Below are 18,739 nucleotides of genomic sequence, written 5' to 3' on the forward strand. Positions count from 1 at the left end.
TGTCCTTTTGCGATGAACCGGCGGAGGTTGCAGCAACTCGGCATCGCTTGGTTTGGATGGCGCCGGCGGCGTTGCGAGTAGCTGTGGGTCGACTGGAAGATGAGTGGAGCTGTTATCGGGCTTATCGGGGGCTCGGTTATCCGTGGACATCTTTTCGGTTAACTGAATAATGTGCGCGTGTCTGAACGACAGGAATGATACACCTCGGTTAAATGGATCAAGATATGTACGTATCCGAATGACAGGTGTGATACACCAATAATGTGATTGTTGGATCTCGCCGAGAGATGCTGTGAATTGTTTGAGAACAGAGTGTGCAGATGTGAGAAGAAGTTGAACTAAAGGCAGGAGTGCAGACTGAGGTTGTATCATTCAGAACCATGGTTCAATCACTACGCTTTGAGCATGTTGACATGCGCATGTTTACAATGGTGCTGTAGCGCTGGGTTCGTTAAGGTGACGCCACCGGACCTCAATTGCTGGGCAAGAGCGTGCACTGTGCGCGATGGCTTACGAAGTAACCTTCTTGACCATACCAAAAACGAGCACCAACTTCGCATCATTACAAAAATCTATAACCTATGTGTGCCAATTCCAGTCATGCAGTCGCGTCAGCTCGTTCTCGTCGTACGATGGGAGAGCAGCAGGCTAACTCGCTCGTCTTCTCGTTTCTAACGCCGGAAACATCAGGCTCAAGCTGACCAGACATCATCCATCCCTCCAGCTGGCCGTTCCGTGGTTGAATGACGAAGTAACCATCACCCCTGTCCGGCCACACGTCGGTGGATGCACGCCGGAGATGCACCCCATGTTGACCCAAAAGACCAGACGGACGCTAGCGTATTCCCATATGCATGATTCCTTCGGCACAGTGCAGAAACACCGGTAGCACCCAGAAACGCCATGAGCATCAAGTAGTCAAAAACCCCCCAGCACAATAGCAATCCGTGTGCTCGACGCAAGACAACTTAGGCGCTCTGTGCAGCCTGTTGTTGCTGCAGGTACTGGTAGGCACCGTACGCGATAAGGCCGCCAATGAGCACAACGGCGTACAGACCGACTCCGAAGCCGGCAGAGGTATTGTTGGCCGCTGGGGCAACCGCGCCGGGGAGGGGCGTCTTGGGCTTGGGATCGCCGGGCTGTAAAAACACGTCAGCGATCAAATTGTTCCCCACCGCACGTGTTATACAGCTGTGCCCCTAGGAAAGGGTTGCTTACGTTGCGCTTTAGAGTGCCGACCTTGAGCTGCTCGAGCGTCTCTCGGGCCTCGTCGCTGTGTCCGACATCCTCAAAGGCCTCGGTGGCGTCCTGGCCGGCGACGTCGAGAAGGACCTCCTCGCCACCGCTGTTGGATTGTTAGTTGTGCTGGTTCATGCTGCTACTGGCAGCCCGGCTAGTGCGGGGAACAACCGAGATGGTGGTACCGCTCTCGGAAGACGATATGCGGCGGGCGGAATGGCACTTACGGGTGCTCGTCCACAAACTTGGTGCAGTCGTAGATCTGGTCGTGGATGACGACGTAGAGGTCCTTCTTGGTGTTGTGCTCGGCAACGTCCTGGTACGTGAGCTCCTTGGAGGCCATCTTGACTGTGGTTGTCGGTGAAAGCTTATCGTCTTCGAAACGGCTGACTTTTTTTTACTTTCTTGGACAGCTGGTCTGTTAGCGGAAACGCGCAATTACTGATAGGCGCCGTGGAAACCAGCAATTTAGCAGCAGTGCGTACCAAAATTCGGAGACCTGGTCACGACAAGTGATGGACTACGGCGAGGCGGCGACGACGAGAGACTGGAAGACGGCTGAGGAAGGAAAGGGGCGGAATGGAAAAAGAGGTCAAGGTTCCGGGCCGCTCGCAATCCGGACAAGGGCAGGCGCCCGGCAATGGCCAGCTTTCCCCCCTGGACGGGAAGTCTGACCCCGAGTGAATATCCGCTTGGCACTTGCAACAACCAATCAGCCACCACCAAAATGAGGCTATCCAGGCCCTGATTCGTCCGAGGCCTGAGTCGTTCGATTCGGAAGCTGCGGACCCATCTCATCTTCTGTGCTTGACAACTGCAGTGTCAGCCAGGAAGACGCTGTCAGCCTTCCAAAAGGCCGTTCGCTGGTGATCTCCTCGCTTCTCCGCGACGAGTGCGGCGACCTTTATCCGGGAAGGTTCCGACCCCTGCTTGCCGGCCGCACTTTCTGAGTTGCAACCCCCGCTGCACTGATTCGGGGTCTCATCCGTAGTGTATCGAGACTTGCTGATGGCTTATCTTCAAATCTGATTGGAGTGTTCGCACACTTCGCGTACAGATAAACAGCATCGCAGTTGTTTCTTTCCTCGAGTTCTCGGTATGTAGGAAGTAGATTCTTTGCATGGCCATGCTAGCACTCCCCCAACTGGCGAACGACAAAACATTGGTTAGGACTAATAAGAGGAGAGCTTGTGCTATCTCCTCGCCGCTCCACCGCCGATGTCCTGTCCCAGCCTGTAGCTCGCGACTTTGTCCCACTCAATCTTCTGCCTCGTCACCGGAAGCTGTCTCCTCAAAGCCTTGAAGGCGCCCTCGCTCAGACTCGTAAAGCTCCTGTTCAGCTCTTCCTGGTACTTCTTCTCGCTCGTCGATATCTCCTTGGCGATGCCGGCTCCAGTCCCGGATGAGACGGATGCGGTCAAGGGCTTGCTGGTCAGGAGGCGGACGTTGCCATCCTCATAGTAGTGCACGTCAACCTTGATGGAGCCCTCCAAGGAGTTCGAGGCCGGATCGAAGATGTAGAGCGAGCGCCAGCGCCCGTTCCTGCTTCCCGGTTAGCGTTTACGAGGCCGTGGGCGGCGCCGCTTGACCGTACCAGTAGTTATTCGGGCTGTACTTGTTTGCGACGATAATGATCGCAATTTTCGAGTCGCTTTCTATCGGGTAGGCACCGTACGCTGCGTTCGTAAAGTGCTCCTTGACGTAGGTGGAAAGCCCCTTAAGCACCGATTTCCTAGATGACGGAGCTTGAGTTTCTCGTTCCCAACATCTTCCAAGACTCCAAGGGCTCACGCTAGATCTGCCTGCGCACCGTCCAGAACGTGGCTCTCGACCGCGCTAGCTTTCTGTGTGGTGTGGTCGAACGCGAAACTACAAGAGCTCTCGACATCGTAGTAGCGGCCGCCACCTAGCGAGCTGTGCGAGCTGATAATGACCTGCTGGCTGCTCCCCGGGAGCTTGACCGTCGCAAACTGTTCCTCGTTGTATTTCTGGAACGCTGGGCCGAGTTCGTTCACCAGGCTTGGGTTCGAGATCGTCAGGGTCTTGATGTCTGGAAATGGGCGTCGGGTTAGACTATGGACCTGGAAGGAGTCGTAAACTGAAGTACATGCCTGCAAGGACGTCTGCTAACTAGAAAGAGCTTGTTAGTACCGATGGTTTGTTTGGCAGCTTGCACTTCGTTGGGTAGAACAAGGCCTACCTCTCCTGGAGGAGCTCCCTCCACGAAGGAGGAGACGATTGTTCTGTGAGATGACATATTCCCGGTGGGAGGACTGGAACAATGGTGTGAATAATCTCCGAGCTCTGTGCTTGGGCGAGGTCACGTCCGGGTTGCCAAAGCGGACGCTCGTGCGGTTGCTGGCGGTCACGGCAAGCTGCCAGGTTCAACCAAGAATGCGGGGCACAAGCGGGATGCCAAGCAAGAGCGGCAGGGGTAATGGTCTGCCCCTTGCAAAGCTCGGCCCGAGTTCAGCAAGAGTTCATCATTTCATCAACTTCTCCATAAGGCACCAGAGTCGGACGAAGCAACACATAAAATAACTGTGAGACAGCCGATTGCAGCTCTTGCAGATAATGAACATGTGCCAAAGTAAGAAGAACCCGCTCTCCTCCGAAATGCGCCGGTTCGCCCATCAACGCCACGCCTGCTCTGATTTGACATCGACATCTATTTATATCCAACTCAGTACTCCAATACCTTCTTAAGATTGTCATATATTCCTGGTCGAGTCAGCGCCGCCGTGACACCTCAACAACGAGGGGACCTACTTGCGACATCGGGCGCATTGAACGCCTCGTACAACAACGGAGTGTGGATGCTCCACCCAGCAACCCGAGCGACGGGCGCCTCCAACCTGATGAACGTCTCGGGATCTTCCTGGATTGCCGCAGCGACCTCGGCTCCGACACCAGCGTTGATCATGGCCTCGTGGACGACAAGACACCGGCCCGTCTTCCGAACACTCTGGAACACGGTCTCCTTGTCCCAGGGGTAGATGGTCCGGAGATCGATCAACTCCACCGAGATACCGAAATCATGCTCGGCCTGCTTGAGCGCCGCCATGCACTTGTAGAGCGGCTGACCGTATGACACGATGGTAACGTTGGACCCTTCCTTCAGCACCTCGGCCTTGGACAGAGGCAGTGTGTATGCTGCTGTTGGGACCTGCTCGACCGCTGCCCGATAGAGGATCTTGGGCTCCATGAAGACGCACGGGTCGTTGCTGCGAATTGCGGACAGCAGCAGCCCCTTCGCCTGGAGCGGCGACCGGGGCATGATTACGCGCAAACCAGGGATGTGCGTGAACAGGCTCTCGGGCGATTGAGAGTGGTAGAGTGCGCCGTGGCCGACACCGCCGCACGGCATCCTGACGGTCAGCCCGCCAGCGCTCCGCCCACAGGCGCCGTCGCGGTAGCGGAACTTGGCGGCCTCGTTGACCAGCTGGTCAAAGGCCGGGTAGACGTAGTCGGCAAACTGTATCTCGGCAACCGGCCGCATCCCCTCGGCTGCCACGCCGATGGCGAAGCCCATGATGCCCTGCTCGGTGAGCGGCGTGTTGAACACCCGCGCACCCCCGTATGTCTCGGCAAGCTTGCCCGTGCAGCGGAAGACGCCGCCAAAGGCGACATCTTCGCCAAAGATCAAGACGGACTCGTCTTCGGCAAGCGCGATGGAGAGGGCGTCGTTGACCGCCTGGAAGAGGTTCATTCGCTTTGTGGTGCCATTGCGGGCTTCGGGTGGCAGCTCGGGGTTGCTCAACGCTGACTGCGAGCTGTGTGCTAGTAGAGGAGTAGTTGAGTAGTCGGTCGGGAGATTGAGTCTCGCATTGGGAGGGTGGCTCGAATACTGCCGTCGAGACGAGACAAGTGCCGGGGTGGATGAAGCGAGCGACGACCCTCGAGTCAATACCCTCGACAGGGTGCGGATTGATGTGCCTGCCATTTTCGCGGAGTTCCGGATCGCCTATGCTGCCTCTATCTCATGAGACTTCGCTCTGCATTGCCTGGAGGATTAGGTGTCGTGAACGAGCGGCAACCGAAGCTGGAAGGGGGATGAGCATGGTGTCGGCTTGCGACGGCTTTGTTAGACCGGCCTCCATGTTCCTGGGCAAAGCGCGGGGCCCCGCCTCGGATCTACGTTAAGGTCCCGACCATCTCATCCAACTGATGCAAGCACTGGGGTCAAGCGGTCTTGAAGCCATACGACGAGATCCCCAACGTGCTGATTGTTACAAGTAAAAAAACGCCGGATCAAATCGTGAGCTTGTGTCACTTCCCCACATGTGCCACGTTCCCCGTGGTTCCATCACGATGACGTTTGGCTCGTTTCTAGCTCTTGGCGGCGCGAGGCCCGGCAGAAGTTATCGTTGCCCGGCAACACCCGCCCACTCTTTACTTTCGCAGGATCAAGGCACAGTTTGCAAACCCACCAACGAATCAGAGATGTGTACGCGTGGCAGCACTTGCGACGTGCGACATTTTTATCTGTCTTCAGTTGCAAACTGTGTATGCCTGCGCAACCGTTACTCCGGATAGCAACACTACTACTCTGCCGCCCATACCCGTCCACGATGCATTCCTGACTCGCACATGCGCTAGCTACATTCCATTCCATCCCTACAAAGAATAGGCCCAAGCGGAAGAGATAGAAACAGGAATGCCCCGCTCTCCCTCCCACGATCGTCGCCAACACCGCGATCGTGAGCGACGGCACAGACGAAGTTCCTCCGCCGCCGAAGACGCCCACGCCTATCACCAGCAACGCCGCAAGAGGCGCCAACCTAGTACCGGCGGTGCTCCGCGCGACGGCCCAGCGTCTGAAGGCACGGGCAGCGGCGGGCCGTCACAGGTACTCTCGGCGGCGGCGCTGGCGAGATTGAACCAGGAGAATGCGAAGCAGAAGCAAAGGCAGGGCGGGAACGGCAAGAGGAGGGACGAGAAGGAGAGGGAGTTGAGGAGGGAACAGCGGCGGCAGGATCAGGAACGGGAGAGGGAAAGAGCGAGGCAAAGGGAAAGGGAGAGGGGCAGGGGCAGGGGTTATGACATTGTGGACGCATCGCCGCCCAGGACTAGGGAAAGGAGTAGGGGGTATGATATTGTAGACGTGTCGCCGCCGGAGGGCGGGAACCGGAGACAACGGGATCCGGTCAAAGAGAAGAGGAGGAGTGGCAGGGTGGTGAGCGGGGCGGTGCTGGAAGAGGGGAGAGCGGGAGGGGCCGGGAAGGGGTGGACGGGGTTGAGGGGTGGTTGGAGAGGGAGTGTGGACAGCGTCGCGAAGGAGAAGGAGGCGCTATATCAGGGGGGCAAGGTGCCGTGGCATAAGGACAAGAAGAAGCTTCGTGAGTCTGCCCACCGTTCCCCGGTTGAGAGGGGCAAATGGGTTTTGACTGACTGCGTTAGGGATACTGATTGGTGTCTGCACTGTCCTGGCCATCATCGTCATTATCGTGGCCGCCGTGGAAGTCCCCAAAGCTGGGTCGAGCGACAAAAAGCGAGATGACGGCGGCAGCAGTCCGGATAGCCTAGGGATCTCACCGAGCAGCATCCCGCAGGGGGCGCCGTCGTGGCTGAATCCGTTCACCTGGCAAGACACGGCAGATTTCAACCTCACCTACACAGACGAGATGGTCGGCGATCTCCCGATCATGGGGCTCAATTCGACCTGGGATGACTCGGCGAAGGCGAACGACAATGTGCCGGCGCTGGACGAAGACTGGGGCGACTATGCAAAGCGGCCGGCACGCGGCGTGAATGTGGGCGGCTGGCTCTCCCTCGAACCCTTCATCACGCCCTCGCTCTTCAACTACGACCTCCGCATGGGCATCGTGGACGAGTACACGCTCTGCGCGTACCTGGCATCGCGGTGTGAGAGCACGCTCGAGAAGCACTACGCGACCTTTGTAACAGAAGACACGTTCCGGCAGATCAGGGACGCCGGGCTGGACCACGTCCGCATCCCCTTCTCCTACTGGGCCGTGCAGACCTACGACGGAGACCCGTACCTCTTCCGCACGTCGTGGCGCTACCTCCTGCGGGCCATCGAGTGGTGCCGCCGCTACGGCCTGCGCGTCAACCTCGACGTGCACGGCCTGCCGGGCAGCCAGAACGGCTGGAACCACAGCGGCCGGCTGGGCCCCATCGGCTGGCTGAACGGCACGGACGGGGCGCTTAACGCCAAACGCTCGCTCGAGATCCACGACCGGCTCTCCAGGTTCTTCGCCCAGCCGCGCTACAAGAACATCATCAGCCACTACGGCCTGGCCAACGAGCCCAAAATGACCTTCCTCCCCACGCAGGACGTGCTTTCCTGGACCGAAAGCGCCCACGCCATGGTACGCAAGAACGGCGTGTCCGACGCCATCGTCGTCTTCGGCGACGGCTTCCGCGGCCTGGGCAACTGGCAGGGCGAGCTGGCGGGGCTCGACAAGGCGGCGCTCGACGTGCACCAGTACGTCATCTTCAACACCAACCAGATCGTCTTCAACCACTCGGCCAAGATCCGCTACGCGTGCGAGGGCTGGACGCAGCAGACGCTCGAGAGCATGGACCGGTCGACGGGGTTCGGCCCGACGCTGATCGCCGAGTGGTCGCAGGCCGACACGGACTGCGCGAAGCACCTGACCAACGTCGGCTGGGGCAATCGCTGGACGGGCACGCTGCTGCAGGGCGACAAGAGCTCACAGGTCACCACGCCCAGGTGTCCCACGCAGGATAACCGGTGCAGCTGTGAGCAGGCGAATGCCCCCGCCGGCCAATGGAGCGACTCGTACAAGCAGTTCTTGAAGATGTTTGCCGAGGCGCAGATGCACAGCTTCGAGAAGGGATGGGGCTGGTTTTATTGGGTTTGGGATACCGAGGACGCGTGAGTTGTTCCCCCGTTTTTTTTTTCTGCGATTGCTTCAACGGGATTGAAGTTGCTGACTTGGCTGTTTATTATTCTGCAGGCCGCAGTGGAGCTACAAAAAGGGGCTTGAAGCTGGCGTCCTGCCGGCCAAAGCGTATGAGAGGGAGTTTGACTGCGACTTGTCAAAGATCCCGAGCTTTTCGGATTTGTCGGAGACTTACTAGAGGAGAGTGGCACATGCTTGTTGGCAATGTTCGGCGTTTAGGAGTAATTGCTTTCTTTTTGGTTATCCCGAAGTGATGGCACTGGTAATTCTCGGGGGAGGCAGACTACACTAAGGTATGTCCAGGAGGTTGCTTATTCCGTATAGGATGAACAGATTAGGATAGACTTTCTGTATGCGTAGTCTGATGCCAGAAACCAGAACAAATCCCATGATGTTTTCGGGCAATTAATAAAGGGAATCATGCCGAACTCGGTACTACTGTACCTCGTTCCTTTTTGCCCGACTGCTTACGGTCTCGGTCCGGGACCAAGACCAGTGCAATGACGGAATCTGTCTCGCTCTTCTGCCAACAGCACCGGTAACACCACGGGAATGCTGCATGGGTACTGGATCACGAACCGCGAGTATCGCACAAACACACAACGTTCAACACCAGCAAGTGTGCCAACCCGGGCTGTACAATGAGTAAGCAGTTTAATAGCGTGTACTAGCATGTTGCGGGGATAACTCGGCACGCTCGGCCAACCTAGAGAATACTAGTACTGAGTATAGTTCCTCCTGCATTACTGCGTAATGTCTCAACGGATACGGATGCACAGCACCGGCTGTCGGTGCCGCAACACCCCTGGTCCCATGTGCCGTCTTTGAAAGAGTGGAGGCCCGCTGCCTCCGCATTCCGCTTTTTCTCTTGAATGCCTGCTTGCCATTTGCTAGAGAGAGTGGTTTACCGACCGCAACCCATGTCCCCTTTTCAGAGCTGCCCATGTCGGATCCGACGAGCCCATCTTACGTATGTTGTTGCTGATGAATACTATGGGAGGAACATCGTTTTCCCTCACCAGCACCGAGCAGAGCAAGAAGCTGTCATGGATTTTACCTAGTAACAAAACGACCGCTAACGCTAGGCTTAGTAACTTGGATGTAAAAACCAGAAAGGTTTTGCTGACTGAAGCTATACACATGGAGTCCGTCATGATGAGCATTGGCTCTCCACAGTAGACTAGCAGTCGCCCCGTCTTTTGTAACTTTACAAGCCGTTTCCTCGGGGCAAACTCTGAGCGAGCCCCTTATCCCCGAGATGGACTAACGAGCCCCACGATGTAACTGGGGATCAGTCAGACTCACTAAGCACACCGGGGAGCCAGTTTTCGCTCATAAGACGTTATGGTTCCTTCAGCCTCCAGCCGTCTTTGGATATCTGTTGATTATTGGCGGCATTGCTCTGTGACTTCACCTCGGTTGGATTCGTAGGTGTCGCAGGAACACGCAGTGATGCTGAACAGCTCACGAGCCGCTTAATTCGACTGACCGGGGCCCCGGGCATGATATAACCGGAGGATCATCGGCACTTTCAGAACACAACCAAGTCAACAAACTCGGGGCCAATTGACAAAGATGGAGGAAAAAGAGAGGCAACCCGACTTCGGGAACCATAACACGGACAACTCGGATAGGGAGACCACCCAGACCCAGGAGGGAGGAAGCCAACAAACAGAACAAGTCCTCGAGAAGATCAGCACAGAGACCGGATTTGAGCCGATCCGCGCCGGTCCCGACAGCCGCCGGCTGAGCTATGAGACGGCCTCCAGCCTGCGGCGCGAACGCTCGAACAATGGATGGGGCGTCGACGACGTGGAAGAGGACGCCGCCGGAGGGGAGATTGCTCCATACAACCACCCCAACGCGGAAGCCCACGACCCGTACGAGGTTGGCTGGGACGGCGGCGACAGCGACCCGCTCTGTCCGCGCAGCTTTCCGGCCTGGCGCAAGTGGCTCATCATCTGCATCACCAGTGTCGGCTCCTTCTGCGTGTAAGCAAAACTCTCAACTCACTCACTCACTCACTCTCACACACCCCATTACGCTGTTGCTCACCTGCCAACTTGTAAAAACACAACAGAACCAACGCGTCGGCCAGCTACACGGCGACCTACGCGCAGATGAACGCCGAGTTTCACACGACGCGGCTGGTCGCCACGCTGGGGCTGTCGACGTTCGTGCTGGGCATTGCGCTGGGGCCCTTCTGGTCGCCGCTGGCCGAGTTCTACGGCCGCCGCCCCATCTACCTGGCCTCCTTCGCCGGCTTCATCATCTGGCTGATCCCCTCGGCCGTCGCGAAGAACATCGAGACCATGATCATCGCCCGCTTCTTCCAAGGGCTCGCCGGCAGCGCCTTCCTCTCCGTGTCGGGCGGCACCGTCGGCGACTTGTTTACGCGCGAGAAGATGCTCGCGCCCATGGCCATGTTCTCGCTCGCGCCCTTCATCGGGCCGTCGACGGGGCCCCTGATCGGCGGGTTGATCAACATGTATACGGGCTGGCGGTGGACGCACTATGTCTTGTTGATCTGGGCCGGGGTGCTGTTGTTGAGCATTGCGTTGTTCGTGCCGGAGACTTATCGTGAGTGGCTCTCTCTCCTTTTTTGGGTCTTTTCGCTGGTTTTTGTTTTGAGTGGTATCCAGGAAAACAATAGAAGGAGAGGGAGTGTGTGTTGGTACTGATGACGAGGCGCTGTGTAGATCCGGTGCTGCTGAGAAACAAAGCGAAAAAGATCCGGAAGGCAACCGGCGATGACAGGTGGCGCGCCCCCATGGAGAAGACCAACAGGTCGGTGGCGAAGACAGTTGCCTATTCGCTTCTCCGGCCATTCCAGATCCTCCTCCTCGAGCCCATGGCCGTCATCCTGAACCTGTACACGGCCGTCCTGCTGGGCCTGCTCTACCTCTTCTTCGGCGCCTTCCCGCTTATCTTCAGCACCAATCACGGCTTCAACCTCTGGCAGATCGGCCTCACCTTCATGGGCTTGCTGGTCGCCATGATCATCGCCTGCCTCAGCACGCCGTTCTGGACGAAGCTCCGGCATCACCTGAGGGAGAAGCGCTTCAAGGACACGGGCGTGTTCAAGGACGAGCCCGAGGACCAGCTGCCGCCCGTCATCTTCGGCGCGCCGCTGATCACTGGTGGCCTGTTTTGGTTTGGTTTCACCACATACCCGCAAGTGCACTGGATTGTGCCCATCATTGGCTCTGGCGTCTTTGGTCTTGGGTGAGTGCAAGAGCGTTCCTTGGATTTTCCGCTGCTTGCTGTGAATTTGCTTGTGGAGCAACAGGGGAGGGAGACGTTTGTGTGCATTTTCCGGTTCAGGAGGCTCCAAGCCATGGCAGCGTCCCTGGGTGTGGTCCGGATGATGCATCCGTCCTGGAGATCTCCCTTGATGGCTCGTAATTCAGGTAGTACGCTGTAACAGCCACGTCAACGCCCTGACGCCACGGTTTCATCGCTTTTTTTGTTTTGGGAACTGTTTAGGTCACGGCTGTCTGGGGGTATCCAGGGCATCCTGGCCCGTTCCTTCAGCTCGCATATCCGACCGTCTTCGAGCCTCATGCGCTTACCCGTCGCTAACCGTGGCTTCTCCTGCAGGATGTCGCTCGCTTTCACGGGAGTTTTCACTTTTCTGGTGAGTCTAACCAACTTTCCTTGAGCACAGACAGGCCCGCGGACCGGGGCTCGGGTTCCGGCCTGGAAAGCATTGGATGGGATGGATGCTGATACGAGTTGGCTTCGGTCTAGGTCGACGCATACCCGCGGTACGCGGCGAGCGCTCTGGCGTCCAATGCCCTGGTTAGGTGTACTTTCGCAGGTAAGCTCTGCTCTGGTTGCCATACACCCACCTACGCGCCGTGACCAATGCCTCTTTCCCCTGTTAGAGGCAGTCACCAGACCATACAGCTGACGCTGCCCAAGCCGCATTCCCTCTGTTTGGCGTCCAAATGTACGAGAAACTTGGCTTTCAGTGGGCCACGGGGCTCGTTGCCTTCATAACACTGGCGCTGATGCCGTTCCCCTACATCTTCTTTCGCTATGGCAAGAGGATACGAGCCAGGAGCCGATTTGCAACCACCGCATAGGAGCGTGGGGGGCACATCGGGGTGGAAACACGGGAACACCGGTCCGAAACCAGCCCCATGACCAGAGATAGACGTGTCCAAGGCTGCACTGCACTGCGCCCGGCTGTGGTCTGCCGGTGGTGCAGGCACGAGGATCTACACCAGGGGAAGATGGTGTCAGCCGGGAGCCGATCCGATCGACCACTGTGGTTCCCACCCCCGGGTCGTCTGCCGGCCCCTACCGGCTGTTGGCGATATTGGCTGAGAGATCAGCTGGTACCGGCTCGGTTGAGGTACCGGGGCCTTCACAGATCGGGACACGGTGGGCAGGAAGGCAGACATCAGACGGAACAACCGGACTCTGATCGCCGCCTTAGGCTGACCGGTTTATCTACCGCTACGTGTACGGGTGCATGGTAGAAGCGGGCTAGGTTATCTTGTGTGTTTTCTCCAGGACTCTCTGGATAGTCGGTCGCTCCCTCGAACACGACGGATGCGGCCCTTGGGGTTCTCGCTGACATACGGCGAGGTCGAAGACGCAAATATCTCAGCCGACCGACAATCGGTCTGGCAGGGCGTCCTGATCCTAATATTGCCTCCGGGGTCACACAGGCATTGATTATAAGTAGAACAGATCATCCATGTCCGTGTCTCGGTTGTGCTGAGCTGTGCCGTCAATGATTCGCGGTGAGGTGGCAGAGACGTTGTTGCAACGGGACTTCAGGGGGTCGGGTGCAACGGATAAGCTCACGGGTCATTGTATTTCCTCGAGTCCGGTACCGAAGGTAATCCCTACTGTATAACTGTATACCTGTACGGGATACTTACCGATTTTACCCGTCCCTGACCCCGCGAAAACGTCGCGCTCAAATCAACAGGATCAACTCACATATGGTTTTGGCCTTTTGGGACTTGAACACTTGGTGCAATGATGTCTACCTTTACCCACCATATGGAACTCCCACCGTTCAGCCTATCTTGGCGTTCGCTGTCCCATGGGTTTGGAGTCGAGCTGGGGGCCGATGGTCCGTGCGAGGATAGATGGGGTGACACCAGCGATTCACATGAAGCCACTGAATCAGCGGTCAGGCACCAGTCGCCAATTACATACGAGACAATCCCCAGATAATGTCACAAGCACAGTATCCACTGCCGAGCCGCATGCATGGAGAGGAACACGCAGAAATGCTGGGTCTGATCTGTCGAGATCCAGACTCTCCAGACTGCTGTGCTTTGGGGTTTGGGGTGGGTTGCGACCTGACGAGCCCTGGCCAATGTGCCAAGTGGGGCCCAGCCCCGCAGTGCGGGAAGAAGGAAACGAGGTTTTATTTAGCTCGGCACAAGGTTCTTGCCATTGCCCACCGCGGCTATGCAAATAACTCCAGTGAGGGACTTGACGGAATTGGAGTCAGCAAAACCACACCGACTCAGCACTGGCCTCACCCATGGAGGAATCAGGGAGAAGCGCACACCCACGACACCATCCCACTCCCTTAATCGGCACAACGCTCCCTTCGCATACGTGCGATGCGGACTATATTGCGCACTCCTGGTCGGAAACGGCACTGACACGTGCAACACAGCCGGAAGGGATTTGTTCTCCGCTCGCCTTGCGTATCCCTAGGCCGCAGTAGCTCGCCCTTGACCACCCTCGTGGGCTCGGCCATATTACATATTGCGACTCGGCGGCACTGGCGTGTGGCGGAAGCACATCACCCAGCTCTGGGATCAGGAGAGGCAGCAGGGAAAAGGAGGAGGAACTGCGGGGATACTGGCTGGAGACATCCCACGACGACCTGGCCGCGCAACCCGCTGAACGCCGACGTACTGCACAAGCCACACGCGTTTCGACATCCCGCATCCGTACCAATTGTCCTCCAAGTTGGGTTGCTGAGTCTCGAACGCCTCGAGCGCCTGCTTCCAGACCCGCGCTGACGCTGCGCCAAGGGCCCGCGCAAAACCATAGAGCGACGGATAGCTGCAGGGTGAATGCGCCTCCTAGCATTCCTGTACGACGCGAACTGCAATTGCTTTCGAGCTTTTGCAGACCTTACGAGTGCCCTATCCGCTCCCGCGTGACTCGAGGTTCTTCTGTGAAACCGCACGCACAATCCCTCCCACAACCCGCCTTACGTTGGATCCCGTCGGACGGTGGCGCTCTGTCGCACAGGAGTACCTCTTCCTAAATTCCCCGAACCAATTGGGTGGCTCCCCAAGAGAACCGCTGGGAATACGAGGATAGCCGCGATCGTGGTGTATCAGGCCTCGTCAGCTGGCACAAGACACGGCCCTTTTCCGTGTGTTGACGATCAACACTGCTTATTCTGGCAAGCCACAGGATCCTCAGAGAGGAGGCCAGCAGCTTGAAAGCCGCGGAGAGCCAGTGGTGCTACATCCGCCTCGCGGAGCCCGGCCGCCACTGTTCGTTGCCGCCCGCAACGCCTGAATTAGACGTGCCGCCAGGGTTCGTCATCCACTCGCTCGGGACAACTGTTTGGGCTACCTGTTTCCGTATCTCTGTCAGCCGGAGCCCTGACATTTAGAGCGACGTGCAGCGCCAATCACTTGGCATCGCGGTGCCACCGCCGTGATATTGCCGCAGGAGAGCTCAGGCGCTCATCATCTGCTTCTCCTTTAGAGCCCCCATCCCGGAGCCGACGGGCCCAGGGTCGAGCTGGGTGTTTCTGTGTTTCTGCGCTTTTCTACGGATCGGTGCCGTATATAAGCCGGGCGTAATGCCGGAAGAAGGTGGGCATTCCGGGCCAGAGGCTTCGGGTGCCACGTCGGAGAGCGAGAACGAGTACGACGACCACGAGCAGCTAGTCAAAGAAGAGGACGACAAGATGGCGGATCAACGTGCCACCTCGGAGGGCGCTGACGCCAGTGGTGAGCCCAGAAAGAAGTATGACCCTAAAGACCCCTTGCGCCCTCGTAGGAAGAAAGCAAGACGGGCTTGCTTCGCCTGCCAGAGAGCTCACCTTACTTGCGGTAAGCCTTTTTTCTGCCTGTGTGGCTTCAACCTCTCCCCATTCTTTCCGCAGGGGGTGCAGTGGGACTGCGAGAATTCTTCATCACGGAAGTTTGTGCTTGCCCTTTTGCTCTCCTTGTTGATCTACCTCTTCAAGCAAGCTCTGGGGGGTGCCCGTGAATGGTTTGTTAGCTGACTTACCTCTAGGGGACGAGAGGCCGTGCCAACGATGTATCAAGCGCGGACTTATGGACAGCTGCCAGGATGGAGTCAGAAAGAAGGCCAAGTATCTTCATGATGCGCCGCCTGAGGCTTTGAGGCCGGTTCTGGGTCCAAATTATAACCCCAACCCGACTCCAACGCGTCAGAATGGCCATCGAAACGCCAGTATTCCGACATCAGAGGGGTCCTCCACGGCGGGAACTTTCTTCTCACAGTCAACTGCTACTCAGTTTCCCCTCTTCTCGAGCGCCCAGACTCCGATAGCGAATATAGCCGAGAATCTCCCCTTCGGCAGTCAACCATCGCCCGTGTCTCCCTCCTTCCCGACATCAGGGAACCCGCAATTAAGCGGGTTGACTGTGCCGCAGGCGTCTAGTCCCATGGCAAATTTCGGCGCCCTGCCGTTCGACCCTAGCGACCCCAATATCTTCAACTTCAATCTCGAAGGGCTTAACTTTGGAAGTCAGTACGGGGCCATGGAATTTGGTATGCTTGGACACATGTCCTCGGGTGCTGCGGAGACGCCTCCTCAGGATACCGCCATGCCCGGGTCGGCGAGCGGCAATCTCAACCTTGGGTCTGGAGTGTTTGGGAGCGGCGTGAACCAGTTCGATCTCATCGACGGCTTCCTCGGCATCGACACAAACCACAACGGTGTCTATTCGCAGGGTAACCTGCAACATGGCCTCCCACATGCGTATGCAATCGCCGCGGGCCCAACAAGCGTCCAAAGCCCCAGCACCGACACCAACAGCCCGCAGCCCACTACGCTTGGCTTTGACGGCTCTCCCACCATGACCTCCTACTCGACGACGCCTGGCATGGGAAACAAACCGGCCAACCAGACGCGGCCGAGCACCAGACAGGCAAATGCTTTAGCGAAGCTCGGGCAGCAATCCATCTTCGCGAAACGGCAGCGGGACCCGTCGTCTATCTACGACACCGTCAAAGAGCCTTTTGGCTATGTTGCAAGTTTCCATAAGCTCTTCAACCTCATCCAGAGCCGGTTTACGCCAGCACACACATCGCGCATCGCAAAGTCCCTGGCCAGCATTCGACCGTCCCTGTTAGCTTCCACGCGGAACCTGACCAGGCAAGACCTGGTATTCATGGAGAAGTACTTCCAGCGTTCCCTGTTCGAGTACGAGGAGTTCATGCACCATTGCGCAAGCCCTGCCCTGGCCTGCAGGCGGACGGGCGAGGTGGCGAGCGTCAACAAGGAGTTCACCGCCCTCACTGGCTGGACCAAAGATGTGTTGCTGGGCAAGCAGCCCAATCGCAACGTCAACCTCGGAGGCTCCGCTTCGTCTACCTCCAGTTCCAAGGGGCGGGTCGGCCTCACAACCCCACGTCTCAAGAGCCTCAACCCGGATACTCTCGGGTCATCGGACGGGCCGCAGCCGGTCTTCCTCGCCGAGATCCTGGACCACGACAGCGTCGTCGAGTTCTACGAGGACTATTCCCAGCTCGCCTTCAACGACAGCCGCGGCCACAAGACGCGCAAGTGCCGCATCCTCAAGTACCGTGCGCCGGATAAGGAGGAAGGCGCGAGTGAGGGAAGCGCCGAGGGGCACGCGCCGCAGAAAGACCCTCGCAATAGCATCCTGAGCAACCGCGTGGCCAAGATCGACGGCGAGCACGGGATATCCAAGCTGGAGCGGGACGGCAAGCTCGAGTGCAGCTACACGTGGACTATTAAGCGTGACATGTTTGACATGCCTATGCTGTTCATTATAAACGTAAGTATGTTAACGCTCTATTCTTTGTTCACGAGCATTAGGAGGTACACAAGAGCTGACATCCTCACAAGTTCCTTCCATGTTATTATCGGAATCACAACCAATTAGCTGTGTGATTGGAGCATCGATGCATTTGGGATGGGAAAAGAAAAGGAAACGGAAAATGGGATATTGAAGGGCTGCTTAGGGGTTGTCAAGCAAAGCTTTGGATTCGGGATACCCTATATTTCTGGGGAGAGTTTGGCTCTACGTAGCGTCAGGATGGAGGAGCGGAACAAAGCAATATCATCATCGGTGACGTTTCATGGGTCGCATGCGAGGTCTACTACATGCTCCCTCTATTACTTATATCCCAAAGTCTCAGCAAACGACGCTCCGCTGTCCAGTACGCCCACTCCTCGCATCCCCGGCATTAACTTCCGCCCCCTATTTCCCCTCCGCCGTCCCCCCTTGACTGCTTTGCTGCTCGCTGGGGCGTATCAACCACGCAGCCTCCAACTGGCCCCTCAACACCACCTTCCTCCCTTCTTCCCCGGGGACGTCGACCTCCACGTCCACCTCGCGCGGCGCCCACGCTTCCCGCGCCAGACTCCGCTTCGCCACGTCGCAGTCGAAGTTGATGTCGGCGATCAGCGCCTCCAGCCCGCTGTAGTCCCTCTCCTCGCGGATGAAGCCCGTGATGAGCAGCCGCATCTCGGCGCCGTAGAAGTCGGCCCGGAACGAGTGCAGCACGTGCACCTCGGCCGACCGCACCGTGTTCTTGTAGAACGGGTTGTACCCGATCGACATCACCATCGGGTACACGGCGAAGCCGTTCGCGTTCGCAGCAGCTCTCCTCTTGTTGTTGTTGTTGTTATCGACATTGACGGTGGGGAGGATGTAATCCGGGTGGGTGGGCGGCAGGTTGAGCGACGCCCAGCCAAAGTAGACGCCCGAAGGGGTCGTGCTGATCCAGGGCGTTGAGGCGTCGTCCACGGGCAGGTTGGCCGTGGGGATCCCGAGTTCCTTGGACCCGCGGCCGAAGCCGCTTATTACTCTCCCGGACATGTGAAGAGGGTAAGGGGGAGAGGGGCCGGACGGGTCGCCGATTAGGGATGGTCTGTTGGGGGTTGCCATTTGTTTTGTGAGAGTATGGGAGTGTGGGGAGGAGAGAGAGGTCGGTTGGGGGTTTGGGCGAGTGGCCTGTTTAGTTGTTTGTTTTGTCCAAGACGGATTGCAGGTGTTGAAACTTTTGGCGGTCCAGTTTGGGTTCTCGGCTGATGAGAGACGGTGAGATGTGAGTTATGTGAGGTGATTCGTTTAAGTGAGCCCAGTTGATGTAAGGAACCGTCCGTAATGCTGACACAGACCGAGGGGATCAGGATGGAAACGGAGTGAATTCCTTCGATGGCGGGGTACAATACCAACTGTGGGGTTACGGGTCTTCTCTTGGAGATAAGATAAAGGTGACTTCAAGCATTCCATGGCAGCGGAAGGCCCTTGTAATAAATCGTTGGATATTGTCTCGGTCCTCGGGATCGGGTGGCATATTTAGAAGTCCGATCTTACCGCAGAGCCCCGTATTCTTGTACAGTACGAATCAAATAACAAGTAACAGGCTAGTACTGCCTAGCA

The 18,739-nt window shown here is 57.5% G+C and overlaps 7 protein-coding genes across 7 annotated transcripts; 3 read left to right on the top strand and 4 right to left on the bottom strand.

Annotated features, from left to right (window-relative positions):
- Nucleotides 1–821: 821 nt before the first annotated feature.
- Nucleotides 822–1,819, bottom strand: B0T15DRAFT_276152 (putative membrane bound hemo protein). The gene is made up of 4 exons (XM_062863519.1): nucleotides 1,725–1,819; nucleotides 1,467–1,639; nucleotides 1,219–1,345; nucleotides 822–1,139 (listed from the first exon to the last, which is right to left on the bottom strand). The coding sequence occupies exons 2-4, from the start codon at nucleotides 1,580–1,582 to the stop codon at nucleotides 969–971; spliced, it is 414 nt and encodes a 137-aa protein (XP_062719259.1). The 5' UTR covers nucleotides 1,583–1,639; nucleotides 1,725–1,819; the 3' UTR covers nucleotides 822–968.
- A 330-nt stretch (nucleotides 1,820–2,149) lies between these two features.
- Nucleotides 2,150–3,632, bottom strand: B0T15DRAFT_540346 (F-actin-capping protein subunit alpha). Its single transcript, XM_062869781.1, has 5 exons — nucleotides 3,440–3,632; nucleotides 3,351–3,369; nucleotides 3,031–3,289; nucleotides 2,834–2,971; nucleotides 2,150–2,781 (listed from the first exon to the last, which is right to left on the bottom strand). The coding sequence occupies exons 1-5, from the start codon at nucleotides 3,494–3,496 to the stop codon at nucleotides 2,433–2,435; spliced, it is 822 nt and encodes a 273-aa protein (XP_062719260.1). The 5' UTR covers nucleotides 3,497–3,632; the 3' UTR covers nucleotides 2,150–2,432.
- A 75-nt stretch (nucleotides 3,633–3,707) lies between these two features.
- Nucleotides 3,708–5,450, bottom strand: B0T15DRAFT_540351 (thiamine diphosphate-binding protein). The gene is made up of 2 exons (XM_062869782.1): nucleotides 4,009–5,450; nucleotides 3,708–3,960 (listed from the first exon to the last, which is right to left on the bottom strand). Exons 1-2 carry the CDS (start codon nucleotides 5,180–5,182, stop codon nucleotides 3,923–3,925), a joined length of 1,212 nt encoding a protein of 403 aa, XP_062719261.1. The 5' UTR covers nucleotides 5,183–5,450; the 3' UTR covers nucleotides 3,708–3,922.
- A 1,002-nt stretch (nucleotides 5,451–6,452) lies between these two features.
- On the top strand, nucleotides 6,453–8,327 carry B0T15DRAFT_540353 (glycoside hydrolase family 5 protein). Its single transcript, XM_062869783.1, has 2 exons — nucleotides 6,453–6,578; nucleotides 6,640–8,327. Exon 2 carries the CDS (start codon nucleotides 6,864–6,866, stop codon nucleotides 8,103–8,105), a length of 1,242 nt encoding a protein of 413 aa, XP_062719262.1. The 5' UTR covers nucleotides 6,453–6,578; nucleotides 6,640–6,863; the 3' UTR covers nucleotides 8,106–8,327.
- Nucleotides 8,328–9,498: 1,171 nt separating this feature from the next.
- On the top strand, nucleotides 9,499–12,377 carry B0T15DRAFT_276257 (major facilitator superfamily domain-containing protein). Its single transcript, XM_062863520.1, has 6 exons — nucleotides 9,499–10,120; nucleotides 10,210–10,709; nucleotides 10,829–11,354; nucleotides 11,730–11,766; nucleotides 11,880–11,949; nucleotides 12,054–12,377. Exons 1-6 carry the CDS (start codon nucleotides 9,705–9,707, stop codon nucleotides 12,215–12,217), a joined length of 1,713 nt encoding a protein of 570 aa, XP_062719263.1. The 5' UTR covers nucleotides 9,499–9,704; the 3' UTR covers nucleotides 12,218–12,377.
- A 2,169-nt stretch (nucleotides 12,378–14,546) lies between these two features.
- On the top strand, nucleotides 14,547–17,396 carry B0T15DRAFT_276432 (uncharacterized protein). The gene is made up of 3 exons (XM_062863523.1): nucleotides 14,547–15,184; nucleotides 15,372–17,125; nucleotides 17,197–17,396. The coding sequence occupies exons 1-3, from the start codon at nucleotides 14,932–14,934 to the stop codon at nucleotides 17,239–17,241; spliced, it is 2,052 nt and encodes a 683-aa protein (XP_062719264.1). The 5' UTR covers nucleotides 14,547–14,931; the 3' UTR covers nucleotides 17,242–17,396.
- Nucleotides 17,360–18,738, bottom strand: B0T15DRAFT_276450 (riboflavin kinase). The gene is made up of 2 exons (XM_062863524.1): nucleotides 17,592–18,738; nucleotides 17,360–17,522 (listed from the first exon to the last, which is right to left on the bottom strand). The coding sequence occupies exons 1-2, from the start codon at nucleotides 18,239–18,241 to the stop codon at nucleotides 17,486–17,488; spliced, it is 687 nt and encodes a 228-aa protein (XP_062719265.1). The 5' UTR covers nucleotides 18,242–18,738; the 3' UTR covers nucleotides 17,360–17,485.
- Between the last annotated feature and the right edge of the window lies 1 nt (nucleotide 18,739).

The sequence above is a fragment of the Chaetomium strumarium genome, assembly GCF_033439665.1.
Source record: "Chaetomium strumarium strain CBS 333.67 chromosome Unknown B0T15scaffold_6, whole genome shotgun sequence".
Taxonomy (NCBI): Eukaryota; Fungi; Ascomycota; class Sordariomycetes; order Sordariales; family Chaetomiaceae; genus Chaetomium; species Chaetomium strumarium.

What these genes read in the sequence shown, in the direction of transcription:
- B0T15DRAFT_276152 (XM_062863519.1), bottom strand. Translation starts at nt 1,582, where the DNA reads ATGGCCTCCAAGGAGCTCACGTACCAGGACGTTGCCGAGCACAACACC. An exon ending in AAGTTTGTGGACGAGCACCC is followed by an intron (nt 1,346 to 1,466) that starts GTAAGTGCCATT and finishes ACAATCCAACAG; the next exon opens with CGGTGGCGAGGAGGTCCTTC. An exon ending in TCGGCACTCTAAAGCGCAAC is followed by an intron (nt 1,140 to 1,218) that starts GTAAGCAACCCT and finishes GTGTTTTTACAG; the next exon opens with CCCGGCGATCCCAAGCCCAA.
- B0T15DRAFT_540346 (XM_062869781.1), bottom strand. Translation starts at nt 3,496, where the DNA reads ATGTCATCTCACAGAACAATCGTCTCCTCCTTCGTGGAGGGAGCTCCT. An exon ending in GGTGCGCAGGCAGATCTAGC is followed by an intron (nt 2,972 to 3,030) that starts GTGAGCCCTTGG and finishes TCCGTCATCTAG; the next exon opens with GAAATCGGTGCTTAAGGGGC. An exon ending in TACAGCCCGAATAACTACTG is followed by an intron (nt 2,782 to 2,833) that starts GTACGGTCAAGC and finishes ACCGGGAAGCAG; the next exon opens with GAACGGGCGCTGGCGCTCGC.
- B0T15DRAFT_540351 (XM_062869782.1), bottom strand. Translation starts at nt 5,182, where the DNA reads ATGGCAGGCACATCAATCCGCACCCTGTCGAGGGTATTGACTCGAGGG. An exon ending in CAATGCGCCCGATGTCGCAA is followed by an intron (nt 3,961 to 4,008) that starts GTAGGTCCCCTC and finishes TGACTCGACCAG; the next exon opens with GAATATATGACAATCTTAAG.
- B0T15DRAFT_540353 (XM_062869783.1), top strand. Translation starts at nt 6,864, where the DNA reads ATGGTCGGCGATCTCCCGATCATGGGGCTCAATTCGACCTGGGATGAC.
- B0T15DRAFT_276257 (XM_062863520.1), top strand. Translation starts at nt 9,705, where the DNA reads ATGGAGGAAAAAGAGAGGCAACCCGACTTCGGGAACCATAACACGGAC. An exon ending in TCTGGCGTCTTTGGTCTTGG is followed by an intron (nt 11,355 to 11,729) that starts GTGAGTGCAAGA and finishes CTTCTCCTGCAG; the next exon opens with GATGTCGCTCGCTTTCACGG. An exon ending in GGTTAGGTGTACTTTCGCAG is followed by an intron (nt 11,950 to 12,053) that starts GTAAGCTCTGCT and finishes ACGCTGCCCAAG; the next exon opens with CCGCATTCCCTCTGTTTGGC.
- B0T15DRAFT_276432 (XM_062863523.1), top strand. Translation starts at nt 14,932, where the DNA reads ATGCCGGAAGAAGGTGGGCATTCCGGGCCAGAGGCTTCGGGTGCCACG. An exon ending in GAGAGCTCACCTTACTTGCG is followed by an intron (nt 15,185 to 15,371) that starts GTAAGCCTTTTT and finishes ACTTACCTCTAG; the next exon opens with GGGACGAGAGGCCGTGCCAA. An exon ending in CTATGCTGTTCATTATAAAC is followed by an intron (nt 17,126 to 17,196) that starts GTAAGTATGTTA and finishes CATCCTCACAAG; the next exon opens with TTCCTTCCATGTTATTATCG.
- B0T15DRAFT_276450 (XM_062863524.1), bottom strand. Translation starts at nt 18,241, where the DNA reads ATGGCAACCCCCAACAGACCATCCCTAATCGGCGACCCGTCCGGCCCC. An exon ending in TGGTTGATACGCCCCAGCGA is followed by an intron (nt 17,523 to 17,591) that starts GCAGCAAAGCAG and finishes CGGGGATGCGAG; the next exon opens with GAGTGGGCGTACTGGACAGC.